Raw genomic sequence first — 13,166 nt, 5'->3', positions numbered from 1 at the left:
GCACTTCTCTCCCTTTTATTTATTTGTATTGATGTGTTAGAAACTGCATCCCCAGTGTTCCTGCAAAGCAAACAAAGAAGGGTATCGGATGCGGGTTTAGTTCAACACGCTGTAGCTTCTGGTGGACAGCTTTACTGTGATGAACTGAGAGTCACTTTTTTTTTTTTGCATTTGCATCCAGACTTAATTGCTACAGTTGTTTAACTTTATAAAATAAAATAAAAAAAACAATTCTTGTCAACATCCTAAAAAAAGGGGTATTTGATTTTGTATTCTGACATTGCAAATGTGGTTAAAATCATCTTTTGCAGCCTACACTGCAACCTTTTGAGGGCAGCTTTGCAGTGTGAAGTAACTGGTTACATGTAATACTACACTTTCCAAGTAGCTGTTCCCAAACTCTGTGTAAACGGAGTCTTTGTGTTGTTGTACTAACAACATTTTCAATGGTTATCAGAAAATGCTGCCGTTTTTACTTAAAGAAAATATTTATTCAGACATATAGGTTTGTATTTTAGTATTCCTGTTGAGATTGAGATCTCCATACAACCGCGTGTGTGTGTGTGTGTGTGTGTGTGTGTTTTAGAATGGAAAGTGCATCCTGAAGAGTTGAGATTAGGGCGATGAATCACATTGAAGAAATGAAATTGTCAGGTAGGAGGAGACTGGCAAGCGATTGCTCAGGAGGCAGAATATAATGGGGTTGTGTGTGTGTGTGGGGGGGGGGCAGTGAAGGGGAGAGACAGATGGGCAGAATGTAAAAGAATGTGAGAGAGACATCCAGAGTGGGAGCAACAGATTGAGTGATTGAGAGTTAGAGACGGAGCGAGTGTGAGAGACATGGAGATAGAGGGAGTAAGAGACTAAGTCAGAGAGTGAGAGATGTAAAGAGATTGAGTGAGGGAGACTGCAAGTATCAAGGGGGGGGGGGTGTCATAGAAACCGGCCTTAAAAAAACACTCTGCTAGCCCGGCTTTCAACCTACACATAAGTTCTTTCTCACGTCAGATCACTGTCACTCAGGACAGGCAGGCAGGCAGGCAGGCAGGCAGGCAGGCAGGCAGGCAGGCAGGCAGGCAGGCAGGCAGGCAGGCAGGCAGGCAGGCAGGCAGGCAGGCAGGCAGGCAGGCAGGCAGGCAGGCAGACAGACAGAGAGAGAGAGAGAGAGAGAGAGAGAGAGAGAGAGAGAGAGAGAGAGAGAGAGAGAGAGAGAGAGAGAGAGAGAGAGAGAGAGAGAGAGAGAGAGAGAGAGAGAGAGAGAGATGTGTGATTCGATGCTTGTATGCCAGTGCTTACGTCTTAACTATATTTTGTTTGTCCAGACTTGTGTGCGTTTATAGATGTCTTTCTGTTATCCGTCTCCTCCATCAAACTCCTGACACTGCATCAAACCCCATGTAAACAGCCCGCTCAGTATTCAACCCCAGAACCACGTAAAGATCCAATCAGCTCCGGCTAACAAATCAACACCAAGTCCACTCAGCCTGGCTGATTTTCTCCCCCTGATAGCAACGGGGGCCAGAGGAATCTGATTCAAGGTTTTCCTCTGATAACATCTAATCCTGTCCGTAATTCTGAAGGAGCTTGGTGTGAAAAGCGGACCTGTACCCCCCTGTGCCCTCTAACTGTGATGTGTCAGCTTCATCAGGCAGATACTGCTGATAAAACTGCAGACAGCTGACCTTAAAGAGGTGGTGTGTGCAGTGTGCCCCGTGCATTGGATACCTGTAGGTTTTAGCTCATTAACTCTGTGAGACGCGTTACAGTTGCTAGTCATTGTGACTACCATAGGAGGGCAGGATAGTTTTTTGCTTTGTTTTATCTTGTTTTTGGTCCAAATTCTTGTTACTGGCTGCCCAACTAAAAAACAAAAGTGGAGCTCAGATCGGTGTCATCCGATCATTTTTTTTTGTGGATCCCCCCCCCCTTCTCCCCAGTTGTACTTGGCCAATTACCCCACTCTTCCAAGCCGTCCTGTTCGCTGCTCCACCCCCTTGCTGATCCGGGGAGGGCTGCAGACTACCACATGCCTCCTCCGATACGTGTGGAGTTGCCAGCCGCTTCTTTTCACCTGACAGTGAGGAGTTTGGCCAGGGGGACGTAGCGTGTGGGAGGATCGTGTTATCCCCCCCCCCCCGAACAGGCACCCCAACTTACCAGAGGAGGCGCTAGTGCAGTGACCAGGACCCATACCCACATCCGGCTTCCCACCCACAGACACAGCCAATTTTGTCTATAGGGACACGCGACCAAGCTGGAGGTAACACAGGGATTCAAACCGGTGATCCCCGTGTTAGTAGGCAATGGACTAGACCAGTGGTTCTCAACCTTTTTGGGGTCCTGGACCCCCTGCGTATTTTTTGATCTACCCTGAGAACCCCTCCACCTGATCTTGGGGGAGGGTTGCAATTTGATAGAAACAGTAGAAACTGCATTTTAAATTGCATTATAGCATTTATTCACTCTTTGGGGCAAAAATAAGAGCTTTCAGTTGTAACTTAGATATAGTTAACAAAACAGAATTCTTATGCAGTAACTTTCAGATATACGTAACAAAACAGAATATGTATTCAGTAACTTTGAGATATATGTAACAACAGAATTTTTATGCAGTAACTTTTAACAATGCAAACAGGAGCGAGATCTCTTATTAAAATACAATAAATTACACTTGTGAAACAGATGTAATTAGAGAAAAAAGTCCTGTTACCCTTTATAGTTTAGGTAGATGAAGGTCTCAGTCACATTTGAGTAAAATAATCCTATTTCTATAAATGTCATAAGATCTTTTTTTTAAAGATATTTTATTTTCACGGACCCCTTGCAATTGCACCACGGACCACTAGGGGTCCGCGGACCCCCGGTTGAGAAACACTGGACTAGACCACTACGCTACCCAGACACAGATAAAACATTTTTCTTTTCTTCTTCTTTTTTTTAAATTTCAGGGTGGCTTTTAAATGTTTTCTTAATAAATTGCTTTATTTATTTATTTATTTGTACTCGTTGCTCCCCCATCTGATACATGTTTCTGTCCCTTTTTGACTTATTTCATATTCCCTTCAACCTTGCTGACTTGATTACGTAATTGCTTTTACAGTTTTATTTTTGTAGCTCTGTTGTGAAGTTGATGTGCAGTATGTCTGTTTGACAAGATAGGATGGGTGTTTTTGAAGCCATCAGAACCATTACTCCCCATTACAACTTGGTCTGGGATCATCTGAAATGCTGCAGACAGAAAAACTGCACCCATCACCTCACTATATAGGAACCACTTTGCAGAATCTTCTTGGAGGTTTTCAACACAGTCCACTGGGACAGTCGTTCAAGCCTGCTAATACCATGATGTGTCTCCTTTGCGAATACAGGAAGCTTGTGGTACAGTTACACACATTTTCATTTATTTTATGTTGATGCAGAATATGTTTTTAATAGGAGAAAAAAATCAGTTTGATTTGGAACGACATTTTACAATTGAAACGTCCCAACCATCTGTAAGCTTCCAGACTAGAGCAGGCGGGCCGGTAGTGATAGTTATAGTCACCTCTTCCAGACACTGCTTCCCAGATTTAACAAGGGTAATGTATTTGTTCAAGTACATAATTGTCATTTTAACTTGATGCTTTTTCTGCTTTTTCTTTTCTTTTCTATTTTTTCAAATCCCCATTAAAAAACATGGGAGGCGTATACGTCTCCTTTTTGGGACGGCACAGTGGTTAGTGTGGTCGCCTCACAGCAAGAAGGTCCTGGGTTCGAGCCTCGGAGTAGTCCAACCTTGGGGGTTGTCTCGAGTCGTCCTCTGTGTGGAGTTTGCATGTTCTCCCTGTGTTTGCATGGGTTTCCTCCGGGTGCTCCGGTTTCCTCCCACAGTCCAAAGACATGTAGGTCAGGTGAATTGGCTGTACTAAACTGTCCCTGTGTGTGTGTGTGTGTGTCTGTGTGTGTGTGTGTCTCCTGTAATGGCCTGTCCAGGGTGTGTCCCCGCCTGCCGCCCAATGACTGCTGGGATAGGCTCCAGCATCCCCGTGACCCTGAGAGCAGGATAAGCAGTTTAGATAAAGGATGGATGGAGATATATATACTACACATCATCATTTGAAGGTTTTAATGACTGCCCCCCATAGACTGTTGCAACGAAAAGATTCACCAAATTGGAATTTCTTAGTACCGAAGTTATTGGTGATGATGTCTGTACGACTCTAAATGATATCGACAATGTTTTCTTTAGGTCTGTGGGGAGGTGGTGAACCCATCCTTTAAGTAAATACGAGTTCCAGACTAGAGTTCATCCACAATAGCATGTGAAGTCGTCCGTCTCTCCGCTTTTTGATGTGATTCGATTCTAATGATCTGTTCTCTCCTCTCTTCATCTCTGTTCCCCAGTACTTTGTCTTGCTGCTGTGTATTTTCCTTTTGGAAATCCTGGCTGGTGTCCTGGCTTACATCTACTACCAACAGGTAATGGCATTTTTTCCCACTTTTTTCCCCCCCTCACCACTAAGATGATTTCCATGGGAGGAAAATGCTTTTTAGCAGACAGTTCCACAGCTGTGCCTCAGAGGTCCAGGAAACACACTTTGAATGTCTGACGGCTAAAAAAATTTGTCAAATGGGTCGGATAGAAGCTCTAATTTGGGTATTAAAAATGGGGAAAAATGCATTGACTTATGATTGATATTAGCATATTGTCAGAATCCAAAGGTCATCCACTCACATTTAAAGAAATATTCCTTATTATCTGATTTCCATCCACCTTTTGAGACGTCACAAACGTTTGCTAGGATTTGGATACGATTCCAGATGTTTTTCTCAGTGTGAGAATGGGAGTTTCAGATGTAGACAGCTGAATCGGTATCATCAGACATGCGATATTAACGCGGTGGATATGATATTGTATGGGTGGATGTTTTGTTCATGTCATCTAATGTTAAGTTGAGATAAGTACCTTAATAGTTAATGTCCTGTTATTTCACCTGTTAGAAAATACAGAGGTGCTGTGATGGCACCGTTCATTGCCCAGCAATTGCTGCTTCCTGTCAAAATCGAATGGTTTCAAAAAAACAGTTAATATGAACATGGTTTTTAGATTTTGGGTTTTTCTCAAGATAGTAATTTTAGATAGATTTCCAAATTAACTTTGACAATGAATGAACTTTTTTTTTTAAGATTAGACAAGATTTTTTGGAGACTTGTCAGATTTTCCCAGAAAAAAAATTACTAACTGTTGATGTAAACATGGATAATAAAGAGGAATGAATTACAGCAGGCTGAAAAATCAAAAAGTTTGACGTGAGAATATAGGCCCTGTCAGATCATAGCTAGTCTCCTGAAAATGTAATTGCGCTTGGCTGGAGCAAAGCCATTCAACAACCATCACCTGCTTAAACCCCATCAAAGTAGCATGAATAACTACACTTTTATACCAAATGACCCGGAGCAACTATCTTACTTCTCCTACGGTTAATGCAAATGCAGTCTTATAAATTCGGCCAGGAAAAAGCCACCATGAAAAATTACATCGAGAGAAAGAAATATGAGACAGGCTACTAAAAAGATAATTTCAGGGTAACTGCGTCACTTGCAGTACATTTCCAAGGGCAAAATGGAGTTGAAAACAAATCTCAAGTTAAGTACATAACAAGGGCAGATGTTTAAGGCCTGAGCACTTTTTAAAAAAAAAATCCTATTAATTCTGTTGCAACACTAAAACGCCTGATTTTATGTGACAGTATACCACTGCTTTATTCGTGTACCTCATTAAAATGTTAGCAATATTTTCAGGTGTATTTTTGTTATTATTTTTTGGCATTTTTCCACCTTTATTGGATAGTGATAGTAGAGAGAGAGAGGGAGAGAGAGACAGGAAAGGTAGGGGAGATGACATGCAGCAAAGGGCCCGGGCCAGATTCGAACCCAGGCCGCTACGGTAAGCACTCAGCCTTTGTTGTACACGCTCTACCAGGTGAGCCACCGGGGGCGCCCCCTTCAAGTGTAATTTTTAACAAGTTTCTATATGTGTGACGTCTTTAGTGGTGCAGTTTAAGGCTGAATGCATCCCAAGCGCAAGCAAAAGAGGAAAGTGCATGGAAACCATTTCAAAGGAGACGTTTTTATTCAGTTGTAGAAGATGTTATACAGTATTAACGCAACAATGCAATTCGGTGGATGCTTAATCCAAAGTGCCTTCCAGCTTCATGTGTAAATACATATTAGCACAGATAGGAATGAAACACCCAACATGATGTCACACCAACACTGGTGTTACTCTCCTCCACCCTTGTCTCCAGTGCCTGGTGGCTTATAGCCCCGCAACAAAATATTCCTCCCTATCTAAAGGTGCACTGCCGTAATAACTGCCTCATTCATAATACACAACTATTGTGAACGTGAATAGCCATCGAGCACTACGACCCCCTGTCTCTTTCACTCTACCTCACACACTCCCTCTCTTTCTCACTCGTCTTTTGGTGCCGAGTTGGGCTTCTACAAAAAGAGTCCCTCTTTCATCTTCAAAGCAGCTCCCCTCCCTCTGTTCATCTCTTCCTGTTGTTACCGCTCATTCATTTTCCCTTTTGCTTCTTCCTCTTAATGCCGTGGTAATGAGTTGTGATGACGGTACATTAGCATCTTACTTTCCCTCATCTGTCTTGGCTTGCTCTCTGCCTGCTGCGTCAAAACTCACCACGCTTCAGCTTTCTTTTGTGTTCAAATGGCATGAATAACATGAACGGGGAACTGCTCGGGTATGATTAATGCAAGCATCGCTAAGTATAGTCATAATGGCGGCGCTCGCTCACCCCACCTGCCATCTTGTACGTTTGTTAGCCGTTTCAACGGCTGAGTTATCGCCCCACACCGCATATCTGTAGTCATCTCATCAGCACAGTATGTCCCTGCACACTGTCAACAGGTTAAATCCCATACTTCCTTCATCCCTCCCTTATTTCTCTTAGACCCTTTCCCCTCCTCCTCCTGTCTTTCTCTTTTTAAACTCTCATCCCTCCCTGTCTCCCTCCATCTCTGCAGCACTCATTTCCTTGATCTCTACTTCATGCTTTGATATTTTCTGTGATTTCCCCAGCTGGCTTGTTGCCATAGAAACACCCCCCCCCAGACCCCCTAGTTCCCCCAGTGACTGTTCTGCCTCTGGTCCAGAGAACAAAATAGCCTGACTTCGTTTTACCCTCACCCAGCAATCTCCCTTATTGCTCGCCGCTGGGTTTGGATCACCAGTCGATGAAATACCAGTCGGACGTCAGCGGATCCATATCGGCTTCAGTCTCAGATGCTGTGTTCTGAACTTAAGCTCAGCGGCCGTCAAACCAAAAATGGCAGCTAATAATTTATTACATGGAACTGTGGTGATGATGACCTTTGCTATTAGTAGGTAGTCTGCTGCTACTATGTAGCTGTAAGATCCATCTCTTTGCTTGTTGATGATTTGATTCTTGTTGCCTTCATCCATCTCTTATTGGCTCTTTAAATCATCTTTCAGCTTAACAAAAATGTGATACCTCTTTCTTGATTGTCTGTGCTATTTCCCCTTTCCCTACTGTGTGTGTGTGTGTGTGTGTGTGTGTGTCTGCGTGTCTGCGTGCATGTGCATGTCTGTGTGTATTTATACATGTGTGCACAATCGTGCATGTGTGGTGGTTATGGAACAGCTGAATGAAGAGCTCAAGCAGACCTTGAGGGAGACCTTGGTTAAGAAGTACCAACAGAAAGACCAGGACCACATCACCAGGGCTGTGGACAAGTTGCAGCAGGAGGTGAGATAGATGCAAAGTGATGAGATGAAAATGCAGTTATTCCCCAACCAGAAATTGGATCATCACGGCAGCAAATAATGGGAAACACTCAAGGGAAGACGGGATATAGATAGAATGAAGGCAAAAAGGGACATCAGAGTTAATGCAACCAAAATGGCACACAGTAAACATGTTAATCAGTTAACAGTGAGAAAATATGAATAATTATATTCACAGAGTCTCAAAATGCATCGTCACAACGTGAGAACATGTCAGCCTGATCATGTTTAGTAAAACAGGAAGAGCAAATTTGAGCAATGTATGTGAAATGAAGACTATGGAATAGTAGCTTGCTATATTCACCACGGCAGCATGGATTTCATGGAAGTGCAGTTGAAGCTTTACTGTGGAATAGTTGTCCCTTTCTCATGATATCAGCTGCACACTGGATGGGACATTTTGCTTGTGAGTATTCGATAGCTCTTAATCACATACTTCTTTGAGGCCCTGTGTAATTTCTTCCTGAACAACTACAAATCAAAATAGGACAAGGTAAGTAACTTCCAATGGAAAAGTGGCGGATACCCAGCACGTTAGCCATCTGTTATTTTCACACGCCTTCAGTAGATATCTGTGCTGCAATTGCTGCATAGTTTGCTGAGGACTGTGAGTGTGAGCCAAGTCTTTCCAGGACGGGTTGTCAGACAACAACAAACCATTTCTTTGGCTTGGCTCCTGTGTTTTTGAATGTAGAAAATGGTGAGACAATCAGCGATTGTACACAGAGATCTCACAATAGTGCAGTAATGAAGACCCGTTTTTACACCGGCTTTGTTTTTTTATGCTGAACCAAACAAAGGCGGCATAATCGTGCCCCAGTGTGTGATTTTTTAAATAGCATGCCGGCGTTCTGCAAGCAGAGGCAGCGTGGATGGGTAACACAACAGCGTCAGCTTTCCTGTCCTGCCGGCCCTCCTTTTTACACAGACGTTGATTCGGTTCTGTGACTGCCTCCACTGCCTGCTTAACGCCGGAGCAACAATGACCCCCCCCCCCCAATTCCGTGTTCGTACCTTTTACACAGAACAGCGAGGCGGATTAATGGCGTGATGTTCCCGCCTTGAAAAGGCTGTGTAAGAAGCTTAAATGAGCCGTGTACTTTCTTTTAATCACGACTGCTATGGAAACCCTGCTGATATTTACTCCTCAGATTATGATGTAGGAGAGCTAAAATATTCCATATGTCCCCTTTTAAAATGGTTTTGAATTAGTAGTGATGTAATGTGATCAGTTGCTGTTATCAACCCTTCTTGGTCCATTTAAAATGAGTGATTCCCTCCCATTGTTAAAAATGTACCTTCCTCCTCTCTCTCCTATTAGTTCAAATGCTGCGGGAGCAACAATTCATCCGACTGGGCTGAGAGCACCTGGATCCGCTCCAGTGAGGCAAACGGCAGGATGGTGCCTGACAGCTGCTGTAAGACCCTCACTGAGGGCTGCGGCCACAGGGACCACCCCTCCAACATCTACAAGGTGGAGGTGAGCGACATGCAGTCACAGGGGAAGGGTTTGGGATGGAAACGGTTGCATCTTCAGAGGTAGCGGCCAGATCCAAGTGAAAAAACATGCATTCTTTCAATGAAGCATTCAGTATTGTTCCAGCTACAGATGAGGAGTAATTAACAATTAACACAACCTCTCTAATGTATCCCCCCCCCCCGCCTTAAGGGTGGCTGCATCACTAAGTTGGAGAACTTCATCTTGGACCACCTGAAGATTATTGGAGCGGTGGGCATTGGGATTGCCTGTGTACAGGTAAGTGCAGAAGGCCTTTTGGCTGAATTTGACAATACATTTGCAAAAAACTGAAATGTAAACTATGCTGCCATAGCAGGCTATGTGATTTCTATGTTTCATACTCTCCTACCCCAACCTCAGGTCATAGGGATGGTGTTTACCTGCTGCCTCTATCGAAGCCTGAAGGCAGAGCCTTACTAAGGAAAGAAGAATGTTTTTATTTTTCTGTGGAAGAGAGAGGTAACTTGTCTTCCCCACCACATCCCATGCTCAAGTAGCCTTAGATTTATTTCTCTGCTGTTCAGATAGAGGAGAGAAAACTAGCTGTAGATTAAGTGCAACCTTTGAAGATCTTATTTTGGCAAGCAGAGGTTGGAAATAAACTACAAGATGTTTTTGAAGTAAATATGGCACCCAAGTTGCTGTCCCAACCAGATCTTCAAGATCAGTGTAGTCTGAGAGAAGCTGTGATGGGCCACTCTCACACTTGGCTCTGGATATTTGAGTGGGACAGCCCATATGGGGCTAAAAAAATTGTAGTGTTCTTCATTCCAACTGATTTCTTAATGTAAATGGCTGTGGGCCAAAGAGACCAGAGAGTTGTACACAGGTCTGTGGACTGAAACTGTACTGTGCTGTGCACTAACAGATTATTTACCAGCATAATTTTACAAACTAGAGACCACCTCTGGGCTCCGTCATAACCACAACAACACTTAATTTCCATTTCAAGTACCCAACCGTGCATTTTAATTATTTGTTTTTTTTAGTGGTTTTTAAATCTTTGAACTACATTTTTGGGGTTTTGTAAATTATGTTTTTCCGGTAGTGATTGAGGTGCTTCCCTATGAACTATTTTTTTTTCTAATTCATTTCCTAATTTGTGGTAATTGCAATATCAGTGAGTAATGTCAGCCTTTTTTCCAATCATTGCTGCTTCATTATGTAAACACAACATGTTGAGAGCAACATACCGAAGTATCAGCTGCCGCAAAAAAAAAGTGCCTCAGTGCTTTGCTCCAGGGCACAGTGCCAGAGGTTGACTACTGTGTAATGCATTGCAGACAGCCTCTTTATTGCCAGTGTGTATCAGTTTCACTACTTACCCACCTTGGCACGAGGATTCATGCTTGCAAACGTCAGAATAATGCTCAGTCGGCCTAAGGTCACGGTAGCCACAAGGAATTAGAGTTGATGTTGTAACGTTTTCCTTGTTATGTACGACTACAGTCATGATACGATAACGCAATGCCAACAATAATATTGTTCATACGAAGGTGCCTCTTTTTATTTCTTAATGTTATCTTTTTATATGAGGGATCGATCCACTGATGCCAAAGTTCATAACAGTAACTTTGCTTAAGGTCCTACTGTATCAAATGCTCTGCTATCCTGTTACGTCTTCTGATGTCTATTTAATCAAGATTTTGTTTACTTTTCGTATAAACCGTAAATATTGTTTTATTTAACAGACTTTTACGGGAGAATGATTGTCACTTACTGCTGGTATGAGCTATTCCAACGTGTGCCTCAAAAAGATATCACTGAATCCAAAAAATCCTTCTGTATTTCTGCATCTTTGTGATAATTCACCAGATGTTTTAGTTTGAATAAACACAACTCGACACGAGATTCTTTTGTTTCGCTGTATGTTCTCCATTGCAGGGTTTGCAACTTAACAAATACGCTGTTGTCTTTGCTGTGTTTGACACTCGGGCAGGCTGTGGGAGGATGAATATTGATTTGAAAAAACTACAAAATAATTCTGTGCATTGCATTACCCCACCAAAGCCTCGGTGCTGCACAATGATTGACAAGAAAAGTCCTTCGTTTTAACATTAAGTCACGTCGTTACACAGGGAAAAACAAACCAAGACATGCAACCTGTGGCCCTTACACAGTTGGCACCAGCTTACTAGTGCATTAGCATATTAACTCAAAATCAATTCCCTAATGTTATTCCGCTTTGGTGATGCAGGTTCAGGATGCCGCCCATATTCCCTACGATAGTTTTTGCGGCTATGTCAGACTACTGCTTTTACCATGACCGCTGTATAGCCTGTTATCTGAATTATTCTCATATTCATAAAACACCAAGGCTGGCTTGTTCCAGCCTTCATAATTTAGAGGATGACTATGCTTTAATGTCCTATCTGTATTCACGGTTGTATTTCCCAGCAATTGCTCCGGGTAAACACAGGGGGGCAGCACCTGCCAGGCTTTCACGGTTGTGACACCATGCGCTTTGTCTTAAGCAGGCACAGACTGATGACAACAACTGGAAAGAGAAAGATTTCACACCATCCTCTGAGCCCTGTGATGACGAGCTCACGCCGTGTCCGCCGGTCTGCCCTCATTGATTTTTCCACGTGAGGGTGGCAGAAATCCAATCAAGTGTGCCGCTTCTCACACCGCCGAAGAGAAAATCGATGCGTTTGTGGAAAAATTCTGAAAAGTGCTGCAAAAGATAATTTTAATTGGCCATTTAACTTATCCTGCTTGCCATTCTGTTGCCTAAGGACGCATTGTCTTGTCACGTTTTTTAGGAAAAGCAAGGCATCAAACCGAAATTATGCAAACATGCCAGATAACCCAAGCACAGCTGTTGCTTGGTTAGTGAGGAGAGCAATGGCATAGTTTTGTTTTTTTCTTCTTTATGCAATGCATTACTTTGCAGATGGCAAAGTAAAATTACAGGTCAGTTTATAATGTCATCACTTTAATGTGCCTTCAGTGGCACGCATGCTGTAAAAGCTGAGTCACCTGTTTTTTTATTTTTTGGGACTGGAAATACAGCACTGAACAATTCCATCGCAGTGAAGATACTGCAATGCATGGTGAGTTTAACGGGGTGCTTTTCCCAGACAGACGTCTGGCCTGTCTCTCTGTCTCTCGACACAAGCTATCATTGCCTTAAGTTGTTATCCAAATTTTGAGTGTAAATGGCTGACAACAACAAAAACAATCATTTAAACCACTGGTTGGTTTGTCAGAGAGTGAAGTACTGTGGGTAAAAAAAAACACACTGCGTATTCCTCTGCTTGTTCAGCAAAGCACCAGTGTGGAGCTTGGCCCGCTGTGACACATTGCCTATAGGCGGCTTGCTAACAATGCTCGTGCATGATATTTCCCAAATGCTAATATAACTCCGTGAGCACGTGTCCACTCAACGCCCGATAGTCAGTCTCTTCCTGCAGGCCCAATAAGTTGCAAGGGATCGTATGCTATTTTGAATTGGGGCCCCCACAAACCCTTCACCTTTCCCAGAGGTGATTTGATTCCTGCGGTGGCTTTGCAACACACGAGTAGAAAGGCTGCTCTGATAGTTTGTCTGTGGCTGATGACAGCTGGATCATGTAGGCATTTACTACCAGGGTGACCCAAAGGCAAAGGAATCCAAGGGTACACGTGCGAGAGGGGGAGAGAGACTGTGTGAATCTGCAGTTGCATACGATTGTCTTGTCAAGAGGGAACAACTGGTAATAGAGTATGTGGGTGTGTGTGTGTGTGGGTGGGTGTGTAAGAATGAAAACACTTCAGCGACAAGGCCAGACCTACTATGTGCACAACCTGCACAGCTGTGATTATGGCTTTCAGCGAGCTGTTCCTCTGTTGACCCAG

The 13,166-nt window shown here is 43.3% G+C and overlaps 1 protein-coding gene across 1 annotated transcript in view; it reads left to right on the top strand.

Moving 5' to 3' along the window:
* The window catches only part of LOC130111805 (CD151 antigen-like), a 32,265-nt gene extending 21,088 nt beyond the window's left edge, over positions 1 to 11,177 (top strand). Inside the window, exons 5-9 of the mRNA XM_056279093.1 lie at positions 4,384 to 4,458; positions 7,665 to 7,769; positions 9,129 to 9,287; positions 9,477 to 9,563; positions 9,687 to 11,177. Coding sequence (XP_056135068.1) covers positions 4,384 to 4,458; positions 7,665 to 7,769; positions 9,129 to 9,287; positions 9,477 to 9,563; positions 9,687 to 9,746 — 486 coding nt within the window. The 3' untranslated portion in view covers positions 9,747 to 11,177. The remainder of the gene's footprint in view (positions 1 to 4,383; positions 4,459 to 7,664; positions 7,770 to 9,128; positions 9,288 to 9,476; positions 9,564 to 9,686) is intronic.
* The last annotated feature ends 1,989 nt before the right edge of the window (positions 11,178 to 13,166 follow it).

The sequence above is a fragment of the Lampris incognitus genome, chromosome 4 (genome assembly GCF_029633865.1).
Source record: "Lampris incognitus isolate fLamInc1 chromosome 4, fLamInc1.hap2, whole genome shotgun sequence".
Lineage (NCBI taxonomy): Eukaryota > Metazoa > Chordata > Actinopteri > Lampriformes > Lampridae > Lampris > Lampris incognitus.
Note: the sequence above shows the minus strand (reverse complement) of the source record. Positions and strands in the feature narration are given on the sequence as shown.